Source organism: Rhopalosiphum maidis, chromosome 1, assembly GCF_003676215.2.
Source record: "Rhopalosiphum maidis isolate BTI-1 chromosome 1, ASM367621v3, whole genome shotgun sequence".
NCBI classification, from domain to species: Eukaryota; Metazoa; Arthropoda; class Insecta; order Hemiptera; family Aphididae; genus Rhopalosiphum; species Rhopalosiphum maidis.
The window spans coordinates 34,741,864-34,757,651 of NC_040877.1; the positions used below are offsets into that span (position 1 = coordinate 34,741,864).

The following is a 15,788-nucleotide window of genomic DNA, read 5'->3' on the forward strand; positions in this document are numbered from 1 at the left end:
TACTGCAGAGTGTTTCGTGAAGATTTACCCATCGCGATATATCATGAAATAATGGAGATATTATAATTTTGTTTTTTAAGAAACTCACAGGGACAAGGCCTACAAGTATTTCATATTTTAATTAATGTTTTGGTAAAAAAGTTAGAAAATAATTTTTTATTTAATTATTTAAAAAAAAAATCGAAAATAGCCATTTTGTGGTTTATTTTTCTGAAAATGTTGACGTTTTAACATTTATTTTCATTTATCTTATGATTTTAAATATTTTTTCTAGTTTTCAGAAAATTTGTGAATTATTTAATACTATATAGTGCCAGAGTTATCAAACATGTAGCCCGCGAGCTATGGCTTCATGCTCATATAATAATTAATAATACAGAAATATTCTCAAAATAAATAAAATATGAAAAATCACGATGTTAATGAAAATAAAATGTTGAAACATTAATATTTCTAGAAAATAAACTCTACAAAATAGCTATTTTTGGATTAAAAAAATAAAATATTTTTTAACTTTTTACCAAAATAGTTAAATTAAATTAAAATATGAAATACTTGTAGTGCTTGTTCCTGTGAGTCTTTAAAAAAACATAATTATGATATTTCCATTATTTTAGGAGATACCGCAATGGGTAAATCCTCACGGGACACTCGATCTGTATATACCATAATACATGAATTAATTGAAGGCAAAATAAATCTAAACTGTGGTTTCATTACAAACTGTTATTCAGTAAAATCTAATGAAGTATAATTTTTTATCACACAACATTATATTCCAGGATAATATTGATTTTGAATATAATATATTATGTAACGAAACCGCGGAATTCGCTTTGCTGTACAGTAGAAGGCGTTAAACATAAATCGTAAGTGAGTATAGATAACTGTAATGGGTTGTAATGGAAATGTTAAATTTGAATTCAATAATAAATCATTGAATATGAACGATTCTAAGCGGAGATGATGTGTCAGCCTCTATTTCTAAGGATATTTAATAATATATTAATATTACTGTAAATATTATTCCAGATTAATTTGAAAAGTATCTACTGGAAATTTTTTTCCTTTTTTAAACTTCCTTCTTATTTTTCTCAAAAAACACTAACTGATTTATTTTATTAAGAAAAAAATAATAGTAATGAAAAAATACACATAATTGTAAAACCAATACACTTATCGTTTCGTTCAACATTTAAAAATAACAATAAATACTTATTTTGTATTATTTATAATAATTATAAATTACATTTATTTTTTTCAAATACATTTTTAGTAGTTATATCTATCTATAGCTAACCATTTATTTTAGTGTTGTACACGTAGTAAGTCTATATATATTTGGGCACAGAAAACCTTTTTAAAAAATGGCCTGAGGTAGGCATTCCAGTTAGCTTTATATTATACAGCGTATTTACTATTTATTATTTAAACGTATCTCGGTGTCTCAACCAGCATTTTAAAGGCACCTAATAAGGTTTGAAAATGTACGAGGTCTCGCTATGTTATATTATATACGGATATGGAACTAAAATTGCTTTATTTTGTTTTCGTGACTGTGGTGATCACAAAATCCTAATTAAGTCCTCAAGATATACCATAGTTTATTGCAAAAATTAATTAATAAATAACACGTCCAGAGTTAAAAACACGAAGCAAATAATACCCGAAAAGAAAACGTGCGTATTCAATTTAAAAATTAAAGGTAGGTACTTTACAATTATAATGTTACATATAAGAGTGTTAAATTTCTATCTTTTCAATTATTTTAACACAAAATTATAAAATAAAAATGGGTAGTTTATTTTTATTATTATAATAAATGTTTTGAAATAAAAAATGAAAAGTTGCAGTGTAAATTAAAAATTAATTATCCGATTCGAAATCCTAAATCTAACCGAATGAATAATGATATATAGTATTATATAGAATACAATAGATATAAATGGATCTCTGGGGCCGATGCTAAGAAGACTTTTTTGACAACGGAAATCAATTGAGTAGTTGTTGCGGCACTGACCTAAGTGAAAATCTAGTGTCATGATTAGAATTTTTCAAAATAGGGAGAGTTTGGAATAAAGATATAAATTTAAGGTATATATTATACGTGTAATTTACATAGGGTTTAATATATTTAGCTATCGATTATGTATATCGAGTGAATTCGACAAAGATAGATAGATAATATTTACTTCCAAAGTCAATTTCGATTACAACTTTGCACTCATTAACTAACAAACTTAATAAACGACTTATATTTAAATGCTTATAATTAGTCAAAATATATTCTAACACTAGTAAGACTTAAAAAAAAAATTAATTTTTATTTTTTAAACATTTGATGAGTTCCGATGACATTTTCTATATTGTGTACCTATCCCTGTATATTTATACGTGATAATATAAATAAATATAAAATTACAATATATAATATAAATATAATATAACTATAATACAACACAATATTATATTTACCCTCAGATACATGAACCCTTCGACCGTGTCCGTATCGCTGGCCGGGCACCAAGCCGTCCAGGCAGCCGAGTGTTTCCATTGCATCAGCGTCAGCTTGCGGTTTACACAGATTACCTGCCGGGTAGAAAATCGAAATTATAAGGACCACCTACGAGGTGGTGAATAGTTTTGGTTCAAAACGCGGCGGGTTGTAACCATAAAGCGTATACACACATGTATAAAAATTATATCAAACGAGTATCACCTGTCCACCTGTCTACTCTATGATATACGATAATAATGTACCTGAACTTTATAATATACGGGGCAGGTAATATGAGTAACACAGTCGTAGGCATTCCACAGTCAAAATTTCGGCAACAACGGTACAAACTCCTCTCAACGTCTCTCTCCGACTGCCACTGCCATTCAACACCACAATAAAGTAATAGTCACTTGCTGTAACGCCGATGACGTGCAGTGTAATATGTGTACGTGTACTTAATAGTGCATAGTATTATAGGTCACAAAATGACGATATATAATAAAACGTTTGCATAGCTTGTATATTTAATGTCAACTTCTTGTATAATAATATACCTATAACAATATACTTACTAACCCGAGGATTTCAAAGTTGTGATGAATGGATGCAAGACAACCCTTCATAAATGAGACATGCCACATGTCTGAGATCATACTAATATTATTATGTATAATAATATACGGACGACTCGCGCGCTTAATAGTTGTAATGCGTACCTACTAACCTATATATTTTATAACAATTATAAAGAAGTACCTTATTGTACATGACGGACCGTAGCATAGGCGCAACTATATAGACTATACGTATTAATAATACTAATAATAATCGATTACTAATAAAGTAATAAATAAAAGATTTATAATAAGTTATACTATTTATATTGAAATAATTATCCTGTCTTAAGTTGCAAATTTATTAATAATATTTTCAGTTTTTAATATCGAGTTGTTAAATATTTTTCAATATTTAACAGTGATAAGTTTAAAAATTCTTCTTGTGCCATGCTACTCCGTTGCCATTTTTTTATTCATCGCATTATACAAATTAATGCATTAGTTTAAGTACATAATTAATCAATAAAACAAGTGATTATGGGGGAGGGATTGATAAAAAAAAATGTGATGGTACTAAGCAGTAAGCACTTCATAGTTCTCACTTTGTTGCGTCTATGGCACTGTAGAATTTCCCCTAGTATAACCTGCAGTATGCGGTTAACGCGGAAAAACAATCTACCGCCACACGATTTATATTAGTGGTTTATTAATGCGTGCATAATATAGTTAGGGTATAAACAAAAAAAATGTTTACTTTTAATTAACCAACATAAATATTAAAACCGTTGTTGTTTTTGAATCTGATGTAGAGATTAATTTTACCGAAAAAATATATACATATATTCATATACAGGTACATTATGGTTATAGAAACAACGTCTATTATACAGTGAATGTACTTTATGAGTTATGACGAACGCGGTTTGCCGTTTTTACGGCAACCGCGTCCATCACCGGTAATTTGATCGCAGGGTTAAATACTCGCAAAAACCAAACTTATACTATTAGCATTATTATTATTATATGTGTTTGTAGTGTTGTGCGTCAGGCCGTCAGCGGTCACATTTAAGCGTTGTTGAATTGCCCTCCTCCCCAAAAAATGTATTGTTGTGTTTAAATGTATACAAGACATTACGTATTGCATACAAATAATGTACTGTGTATAATACACTGTATAGTGTATATGGTAATTTTTAAGTGTATCATGTATTAAAATATAATCATATCATATACGTTTTCGTTTAAGACAGTAAACATTTTATTTAAATTATGAAAAAATCTACGATTCATTATTGTATTGAGTCCTTAAGACGAAAATCGAATAAGACGTCGATTTGTTTACGAAAAAAAAGTATCACGTTTTAATAATTATAATAAACATAATATATTTACCATTTTCAACCTTGAACCACCGGGTTTGCTAATCGCGTACATGCTACAGCCCCTGGTACGTTCTAGCTTATGGTCTTTGAGGTCCGGTTTGCTTTTTACTTCAGTTTGTACGTCCGCATCGAACTCAGACAGTCTGAACACGTATATCTTGCTATCACGCCCTGCAACCACAAAATAATAACCGTAAACGACAATGATATTATCCGATCGGTGATAACATGGTGTGTTTTCAAAAAGACAATTACACGTCGAATGTTGTTGTTCTCGTTATAATACACATACGTACCCTTTTCGGTCCTGAACAAAAGTATACCGTGAGCTTCCACAACGTTCAACTGATTGGCTTGTATCGTCTTGTCGAAGATTTGCCTTTGAGATACGCCGTCTGTTGATCAATAATAAAAAAAAAATAACTATTATAGGCCACTGATCAAACTCGTAGTAATATATTTATTTAAATATTGGCAAAAAAGTTTGTTTAATAAGTTACGGATATTTAGCAATGCAAACATACTATGTATAATTGACGCGCTTAATAAAAAAACATAGTTAGTACGCAGGAATATATAGGTAAGCATGTATACTTTAGAGATCGGTTTATATGCGTTTAGAGTACGAGTAGAAATGGATTTTCATACATAGATGATAGATCGATAGTGTATAATATTGTAATGTAGTAATATATACAGGAGTGCAGTTTAATATTTTAAAGCCGTCCGAAGGTTTTAAATAAACTTTATTATTCCCGTGACTCTCAGATTCGTGTGACTAAACCGTGGAAAATCGAAATCACGCAGTCAAAAATCATTAGAATAAAAGACGATACAATGGCTAGCGTTTGTAATAGGATTTGTATTTAAAAGAGTTAAGAACTAGTATACAGTTTTGATAAAATGTACGAGTTCACAATGAGTATACAATGAGTTCGAAAACGTATATAAGCATATTATAATTATAAATTGTATAAATTATATTATAATATTATTGTAGTCGAATAAACAATAACTTTTACCAAATTTCCAAGAAATTAATAATTCGGTTTATAGTCATTGTATTGTTTATGGTTACATTTGAATAATAATAATATATTTACAAATAAAATAAATACTAATTTAAACGAAATATTTTAAATTGATTTATGTTGAAACCACAAAATTATTTTATTCTGCATTTAAAAATAAAAAAATATCTTCCGTTATGATTTTGTTAATTTTTAAACGAAAGATTCTAAAAATGAATTCAAGAAACCTTTATTTTCTTTTTTGTTGAATAATTAAATCAAGAGTAATTGGTTTTGGTTCATGTTATATGTTTGAATACCATACAAAAAAAAAAAAAAAAAACCAACAATTATAATTTTTACTTTTAACGATAACACCAGCTATTGTATTAATGAAAACGAATGCATTTTCTACATTGGAGTTAATTTTCATTGTCACGAATGCATTGTAATACAATATTATTATAAATAATTAAATTGTTACACTCTAACGCAAATATGTGGGAACCATTAAATCATGTCACTTATTTTGTTTCTATTGTTTTTCAAATCAAACACATCTGACACTTATAGCTTAAGCTTTTGACCTAAAAAAAAACCAATTTGTGTAACAATTTTGATACGCGTGGGCCGCGGGTACTTATATATATATATAGACATGTTTGTTTTCTCAATTATGTTTTGGTTGTACTGTTTCTGAAATTTCATAAATACACAACAACAGCGTCGGAGTAAAATGTGTGTAATCAAAATCTGAACAAAACATTCAATCATGTAAAATTAATCGATGTCGAACCTAACCTAACCTAACCATACTATTAATCAAGTTATCCGACATAAAAATTCGAGTTACAAACGTTCATTATTGACCTTAAACAGCTTAAACGTAAGATACCTGATCTGTGAACTCGATTATAAGTTATAACTTATAACAGAATATAATACACCCAGAAGTCAAAATGTTTAATCAATTTAACGCAATAATATGATTAATCCGATCTAAATCACTGTAAAAACATTGTAAAATCATTTTATCATAAATATTTATGTAATAAATGCAATTCAAAATTGAATTGTTCTCAAATTAAATAATAAAATATCTTTTATATAAAAAATATATTTATATTTAATACTAATTTTTAATATATTTTGCTTTTGACGTTTCTTATGTTTTATCAAGCTAATAATATTTAATTTTTGAAATTAAATATTTAATAAAAATAAGTATTTGTAATCACTGTTAGCTATAATGCCATAAAGTAAAAATACAGTATAACAAAAAACTGTTTAAATCGTTATTAAAATATGATTTACTAAAATCTGTGCATGCAATAATAAATAAAGTCAATTACATTTTTAAATATTTATTAATATTTAAATTATTTTTAATTTATAATGTTTTAAATAAAAATATATTTTTTTTCTCGAATTGTTAATTATATATCTTATAATCTTATCCAACATATATTTACTTTACATCCTATATATATTTAATCTAAAAATTTAAAAACAATAAATTTTTTAATTATTATTATAATTAATTTTAAACTAACCAATTTGATAATTTTTTTTTTCAAAAGAATAGGTGAATGGTTTATAACTATATTTAATGTATTTATATTAATTACAATAAAAAACCAATGTCTAGAATTAAAATTATTATTTTATAAACATAGATATTATTTTATTTTATAGAAAAAAAGCAATAAATAAAAAATAAAATACACGATGAGAAAATAAGTAATTAAAAAAAATATATAACAATTAAAAGTTTTACTACATGAATAAGAGTTTGAGTATAAAAACTTAATAGATTTTTGTTAAATTAAGGTTTACTCATGATAAAAATTTAAAACTGTAATGTATTAGAAATAAAAATTAGAAAAGTTTTTAATTTAGCTGCAGGTATAAAACAAAAAAGGGGTTTGGGAGATCAATTTTTCAACACGTAAACTATTTTTTATACATAACATGGAAAAAATAACATTATATTAGAGATGGTTTTGGCTAGAGCGAGAGAGGTTCGATCTAATCTTTTGATATATCGCTATTTATTTTTGAACAAGTGATTTAAAGGCTAGAGACACCCGGTTGATATTTATGGGTAAGAGAAGTAAGTGTCTTCGCCAGTATAATTTATTATCATCCATTTAATGACAGCCCACTCAGATCGTACACTCTTGAACCACTTGTTTGAAAAGTGGACAGAGATTAATAAATATAATATATATATTATTTTTATATAATATACTGAAGGGTGAGCTATCGTGTTTTCTTATAACAAAATATAGATTAAATAGGTAGTATATACGTCAAGAAGCTAAAAGTATAGTATTACAAACACTTTGTTACAATTACAACAAATTTATCAAAAACCATTGATAAAAATAGCGCCACAGTAAATCTTCCGGATAAAAATATATTAAAAATAAATATCGTTTCAGCCATCAAGTTGAGAAAATGACTTAGTTTTAGTCAATGTTTTGGTTGTACTTACATATAACACAATTTTTTCTAATTTAAAATAAGAAAAATTAAAATAATATGTACAAAATAAATTATTGCAAAATATATTACAATGTGTACAATAAATAAATATTATGAGAGAAGGAATTAATAGGTGTAAGTGTAGAAAGTAGCACACCAGATGAATAAAACACGTTATGAAAAATAAATGCGATCAAATCAAATCAAGAATGTGTTATTTGTATAATATGTATTTTAAAGTTATTATTTTAATATAAGTACCTACTCGTAACACGGCTAGGTGAAAAAATATCCCGTCTATCATGAATAAAAACAAAATATCGTAAAATTATTTTGGATGAAATATCTATTAGATTTACTTTCTAGCCGCTGAATACTGACGAGAAAAAAAATATGAAAAGACATTTTTGTTTTTTGAAATATACGTTTAGGTAGTCGCAAAAAGTTTAAGTTTGGGATGAAATATAAAATAATTAAACTATAGTGTTTATTAGTTTATCGGTAGTAGACGGATTAATTTAGCATACGACCAGTAATAGTAAACAAAACAAAAACCCGAGCTTTTGGATAAACTTCTGTGAATAATTTACTGTTAAACCATAAGATGCTTAGTAATAGTAATAATTAATAAGACTTTAAAAAATGTTTAATCTTATATCATATTATTCATCAATATAACGCTTTATTCTGGATATGTTCAATGTTTCTTTATAGATTTACTTTTATTTAGCAGGGTTATTATTTAAAGCCGTTTTTCGACATCTGAGTTAATAATTGCTGCTTAAACAAATTCAATAAATAGGTATACATTAAAATTCTGGTAATTTATAGTACATAAGACTTAATAATATAGTTAAATATTATTTGAAGGTTAAACTTTAATTTTAGTATTTATTTATAATAAAACTTATTCAAGCAGGTATGCATTATTTAGGGCACAATGTAAAAATTAGGTACATGCTTTATAATAGTATCATATTATATTTAGTTATAATTAAATATGGCATCGTTTCAAAATTGGTTATACAATTGACATTTTAGACTTGTAAATTAAATTTAGGTGATGTGTTTAATTAATAATTATGCACATCTGTCATGTGATTATACCTGGTATCGTTAAAGTAATTATGTATTTTATTATAACGTTTAATTGTAATTAATAAATGTATTTCGATCTTCAATTTTTAAAACTTTGACAACACGGCGTTTTAGATAGGCAATTTAGCTTCAAGATAATGATCCCATTTTTTGCATCACTATCGATTTTACTTTTGACATTAATTATCTGACTAAATGGTTTAGGTTTAAACACCAAAGACGACTGCATAACACCTGAGTCCTGACTATTAAATTATGATGACGTTGATGTAAACCAGAAGCTATGTACATCACAATTACTAAAGTAATGTAATATTTACCAAAACATTGGCATTAATTGCTTATGTTTATTAGATACCTAACATACTTCCTTAAATATCAAAATACTATCATAAATTCTAGAAATATTGCTGAAAATAGTAAGACATACAGACCAGACTATATTATGTTATGTTTATGGTAAATACTTTGAAGTATTGAAAAAGCAATAATTCAAAGTGTTCAAATAAAATGATTTCACAGATCTTCGAAAGGTTTAGTCGTACAAGGTTTTTATTTATAGCCGATAACATTTGAATCTTCATATTTTTAATACTTGTCAAGGTTTGAGGCATAACCGAATTCTGAATTGCATATAGTGTAACTGCATGTTACGGAAAACAATACAATATTCGAACATATAGTAACTACGATTTTGCCTACAACTAAGTTTACCCAGAAAAAAGTCAAATGTTACGTTTTGTCTAAGTATTATAAGAAGTTCATGGTTTTTTTTGGGGTATTTTTGAGGATTGTCCGATTTTAAATTTTGCTTGTTACGTGCATAATTTTACCTTTTTATTACGTTATTGTCAAAGTGAAGAATTTGGTATATTGTTATATATATAATAAAAAGTTTTTTTTTTTAGTAAAGTTTCATTAATTTGAAAAGTATTAACGTTTTAGAAAATAATTTGGATTGATAAAAGAACTGTTTAAAAAAAAAATATTTTTTCATTTGTTATCGTTGAAGTTTTTAAGTATTTTACTTATTTGAATGATGACATATTTTTTATAATTTCGTGTTTAGCATATTTTTGTAAGAATTTCAATGTAAAAATATTTAAATTTTAAGCCGAAGTTAATTAGTTAATAGTATAATCTATTAAGTTAAGTTTAACCGTACCCATGTGCTACTTCACTCAACTCTTTAACATTAATTAATTTTATAAGAAAAATAGTTTGAAAAATTAAAAAGATAGGCAAATGGATATCGTTTTGCGGTGCATTAGGCATTAAGTGAGTTACTATTATGGATGTGTTAAATTTGAATTCAATAATTTATCATTGTATACTAAAAACGGTTCTGAGTGGAAACGGTCTGTGAGTCTTTATTACTAAGTATATTTTGTGATATGTTTTTTAATACAGCAATTAAAGGCATTTATCTTACTTTTAGTATTACACTAGGTTGAAACATTTTTTCCGAAAATATTGTATTTATTATATTACATCAACTTATATAACTCAAAATTAAATTAACATATTTTTATAAAAACCGTAAAATAGTAAAAATAAGTTCATAGTATAAATAGATAATATCTTAAAATAAATCAAAAATGTCATTGCGTATAATAAAATTCAAAAATTTATAATAATATAATATTAATATTATAAAAGTTTAAAGGTTCTACGAGTAATGTTTTTAAAATATCAAAATAATTAACATCGTTATTTACCTAAAATAAATAATTTTGTCAAAATTTGAATTAAAATTTTTTTTTATGTATTTCTAACTAACAAAGATTATATTTTTCGAGATTTTAAAGAATTTTTTTAAAATCCTAAATTAAAATGCTTGTAAAAATTATTGTGACTATAAATTTTCGACATTTTTTAATTTTGAAATGAACTATTTATTAGGAATTACAATTTTAAGTATTTTTTCCTATTTTTACCTATTTATATATTTTCTTTTTTGACATTTATAAAAAAAATTGAAAATTAATAATAAAAACTTTGTGAAAACATAAAATTTCTGTGTTTATTCGTTTTTGAACAAAACATAATAAAGATATCACTCAGTCGAAATATGGTTTAATGAAATATTTCTCCTTTTCCTTAATTTTTTGTTTGTTTTTTCTAATTTTTTTTAAAAAAGTACTTTTATATTGACTTCTTCAAAGTACAAACTAAATCCATTTTGCTACCAAAAATGAATTCCATTTTTTAAAATTAAAGTATTTTTTGATTACTTATGTAAGCTTACATCTACAATATCTAGTGATTATATGTAATTATGAAATTCACTACGGAGAATATGAGCATAGCACGAACGTTACAGACCAAGACATAGTATATTATAGTACCTTAGTATAGTAATCACGTAAATGTGTACAGAGCGCATATAGTCGTTTTATGGGAAAACATAAATCAATAATAGCAATAAACGGTTTTTATCGTTCATCGTAAGTTTGGCACACAGCCAAATAATTATGAGTTTTCAAACGAACATCGATGACACGTGGCGTGGTTCTTCGAAATTTATAATAATTTAAATTGAAATGTCTTTAGTCGTTATCGTGTTCAAACAAATACATAGACGACTCATAAATTATTTTCACTGTAAAACCTGTATATCATTGTAAGTATAGACGGATATGCGAAGTGTGTCGTAAGCGACCAGCATGGGTAGTGTCGAATCCTATAACGACACACGGTTATCAGATTCGATTCATTCATCCGACCACCACAGAGTCATTTAACGATTCAACGCCACACACTGTTTTAACAATGTTTACCCTTATTGACCCTTCGGCATGAAAACAAAATTTACCCCGTGCAGTGCGCTAATGGTCTGGTTGCTAAAGTGTGATATAATACGTGTATGTATATTGTATAAAATATATATAAATATACAATATACAAATACACACACACATATTTATTATATAAAATATATTATTATTTTTGTACAACGATAGTATTTTATTTTACCATTAACCAAAAGGGAAAAATACAAGAACTTCTTTAAAACATATTTTTCCTCTCTCGCAATTATAAACGTACATGGATTAATGTAAAAATAAATAACTTTATACATTTACCAGAAAATAAGTGTTATAAATTTAAATGAAAAAACACTTTTTTTTTCATCGGTTGCCCAACAGCGCAATTAGTGTAGTTAAAATTAGTAAAAAGGTAAAATTTGGGAAATATAGAATTTTATTTTTTTAATTTGTATTTAGAATAATTTATTATCAAAGATAACTCTCAATCACATTATGTTTTGAAATAAATAAATAAATAATACACTGTACATGTATAATTAAACATGTAGTTTTTTGAACCAATTGAATTGAATCATAAACTTTGATAATTGGAGAGAATATTGAATTTTAGTAAGTAAAATTAATCAAGATTTCTTAATCCGAAAAATTAAGCTAGATATTACTATATTTAATCGAAATAAAATACAGACAATTGTGTAATTTTGATAATTTAAACTTGGCCAACTATTATTACCAATTTTATTCGTGGAATATAGTATGTATAGTTTTTATTTTATTCTAAAAATAAATTGTAAATGTTTTGGTAATCACCTGTAGAGCCCTCTATTAAAACTAATGAATAATGAAAAAAATTGCTAATTATATTACGTATAAATGGCTTTTACAGCTGAAGGCATTATATGATTGATTTACGACATAACATTCACATTAATTAATTTTCAGCACATAAACGTTTTATAGATGCTGATTTTTATTGATCAATTTATTGCGAATTTGTAACGAAACGTATGATGTTTAACGAAATTGATATGAACAATGCCATGATTGGAATAACCCACCAGAAATAAAAAAGAATAAAAATAATAAAATTAATAATTACATTAATAGACAAAAAAAATCAACTTTTGCTTATAGGTATTTTAATAAATGAATTGTGTACCATTATAATATTATAATAAAGGATAATTTAAAAGTCTTCATCCTATTTAAAAAAAATCATATTCATATTAAAAACGTAAATACAGAGGTTGGGATGGGGGAGAAGTAATAAATATTCTAAAAATAATGAAGTAACTTAATAAAGTGTGTTAAAAATTATTATAAATATGCTCCCACTGGCCACTTGCACACATCTACATGGTATTTTTGTATTTTATCATCTTAAAAATAAATGGCGACAGTTTTCAAATTATTAAAAATGCTTACAAGACATGTTTGTTAACAATGAATATAAAAAAAAAAACTAACGAAAATGAACTTGATTATCTATCTTATTTTTAAAATAGTATTTTGGTCATTTACTTGCGATTTAGGGTTGCTGAGCTGTATTAATTTATAATTGGACGAAGATTTTTGAATTACATATAAAATCATGCGTATTATATGAGATGTAGTACACCTGCAGCCGTAAAATTATATATATATATATATATATATTATTTTCGTGTAGGATAACGATGCGCGTAACTACTAGGAATACTGTACAGTGTACAGTAACGACTAGGAGAGAAATTTGCGACACAATTAGATATTATACATAGCAGATCTGCTTACATTAAATAATATATTACAGTCGATGAACCGTTGATAGTGTGTGTTATAAGACAGAGTCTAGTGGCCATCGAATAAATGGGTTAGTATAAAAAAAAAAGTTAAACGCAAACGTTACGATTTGTCTCACTAGACCTCGAAAGTTCTCCGGGCGAGTACTGGCTATTAACATTATGACTGTCCGAGTTGTTGTCAAAAGTCGTGGTGTAATGTGTATAAAATATAGAGGTAGAAAGGTCAAATCAAAATGCGTCAAGCTGAGTCCATGAGACAAATATATATTTTAAATTCAGAAATCTCTGATAACGTTAGACGAGAGTTTTGTCCATTATTTGTAGTTTTTCGTATACTTTTCTATACGATATATACTCATCGTGCATACATTTCCGTTAAGTAAACATGGACTACCACAATAATGATGATTTACAGTTACTTGCCTTCAATCACAAACACTCCACTGTTGTCAGTGCTGATGACTAGTCGGCTGTCGGCCCACGAGTCTCCGCACACGATGTCGTGACCAAAGTCCGGGTAGAAACACTGCGGCTCCCATGGTGCCCGCTTGAATAGCCCCGTGGTGGCGAGGCTGGTGGGTGCATCCCCTTTGACGATGGTGTCCAGTTTGAGCGCCTGGCCGATCCGCACGAATTCCACCTGCCGGGCCTCTTCCTTGCGACGCGAGCTGCGTGGCGGGTCTGGTAGCACGTCGCTGAACGCCCGTCTGTTCAACATCGCCTATGACAAACGCGTTTACGTTACGATATTTTCAATACGTCCTTATACCTATTATGAGTGTTTAGACGATAGTTTACGATAACCATTACGGCTTCTGAAGCACGGTATGTAGGTGATATATATTTTTTCAACACGATTTTAACGATTCAACGCGCGTCGTCAAATATATATTTCGTCTCGGTCATAACTATAAAATATGTATAGTTTTACTTACGTCCCGATACCTCACGAACATCGCGTACAATACCCAAAGACGGGTATCTTCAATCCCTCGGGGGCATTAAAAAAACATCTTTGCGCCATCACTGCGTTCAACCCGATACATCAGCACACAGTCGTTACTGTGCAGTGATTCAAACGAAAAATTTTTTTTTTTTTTGTTTGATCATAAAAATATATTATTATATCATAATAGAGTAATAAAAATTATCATTGAGGGTTTCGAAATAAAAACAACAATCTTAAAAAGAGTTGTTGAATAACGAACGCATCTATGTTATTTATAATACATATAAAATATTTAAATATTACGGATCAATGGTACGGTTTGCAATTTTAATTTGTTTTTAATATACCTAAATATTTTAAATTATTTTACATTATGTTTCAAAAACATAATATTTCTATGTTTTGATTTGAGTATAGTATTTAATCATCTACCAATACATTCATATAAACAAAAACCGACTCAATCTCAACATCTATGAAAATTTCGAAACACACTTTGATTCCTATTGGAACTTAGAAGTATAATGAAGTATTTATAAACATTTTAAAAATAACCAATTTATTTAATAAAGTAAAAAAAAAAAACAATTCAACTAATTTTTTTGTATTATTTATCTTATTTAAATTTGTTTCAATGCAAACATTTAATGTAGCAAAAGTTATTAAGATCATAAAATAAATTCTTATATAATTTTTATTAATGGAAAATGTTTTTGTAAATCTCGTGGACAAATGTTGTGTTTTACTATAATGCAATACTTATGTAATAATATAATTATAATATAACTATATAAATATAATTATCTATTGCTTTTAACATTTTTTTTTAAACTAAGATCATATTATGATTTTTTTTTTTTAATGGTTAATGATTTTATGTTATCACTGCTGTTATTGATTTTTATATGACCATAAGAGTACTACTAATGGTAGTAAATGTCTTATCAAAAAAAAATTTGGCCTGGTATCACCCACCTAACCCCTCCCACCAAAAAAAATCTGTCGCTGCCACTGCCACCTCTCCCCTGCAAAACAATTGGACTATGAAATAAAAAAAAAGTTGCCTAGTGTGGTGGAAATTGTGCAAATCAGTCTTTGTGGTGAGTTAAATAATATATCACACGCCCAAATCCAAATCGAACTATATTATTATCATAATAACCACACTGTTTATTTGGTTTAACGTGTGATAAACTTACCTATACATAAGTATAGTATAATAATTTAAAGTACAAAATAATATTATATCT

At 27.0% G+C, this 15,788-nt stretch overlaps 1 protein-coding gene across 3 annotated transcripts in view; it reads right to left on the reverse strand.

Annotated features, from left to right (window-relative positions):
* LOC113557457 (GTPase-activating Rap/Ran-GAP domain-like protein 3) overlaps positions 1-15,788 on the reverse strand; it is a 285,169-nt gene that overhangs the window by 11,297 nt on the left and 258,084 nt on the right. For all 3 annotated transcript variants that reach the window (XM_026962994.1, XM_026963011.1, XM_026963003.1), the window contains exons 14-17: positions 14,013-14,310; positions 4,736-4,834; positions 4,450-4,610; positions 2,476-2,589 (exon numbers count right to left, since the gene is read on the reverse strand). In XM_026962994.1, coding sequence (XP_026818795.1) covers positions 2,476-2,589; positions 4,450-4,610; positions 4,736-4,834; positions 14,013-14,310 — 672 coding nt within the window. The remainder of the gene's footprint in view (positions 1-2,475; positions 2,590-4,449; positions 4,611-4,735; positions 4,835-14,012; positions 14,311-15,788) is intronic.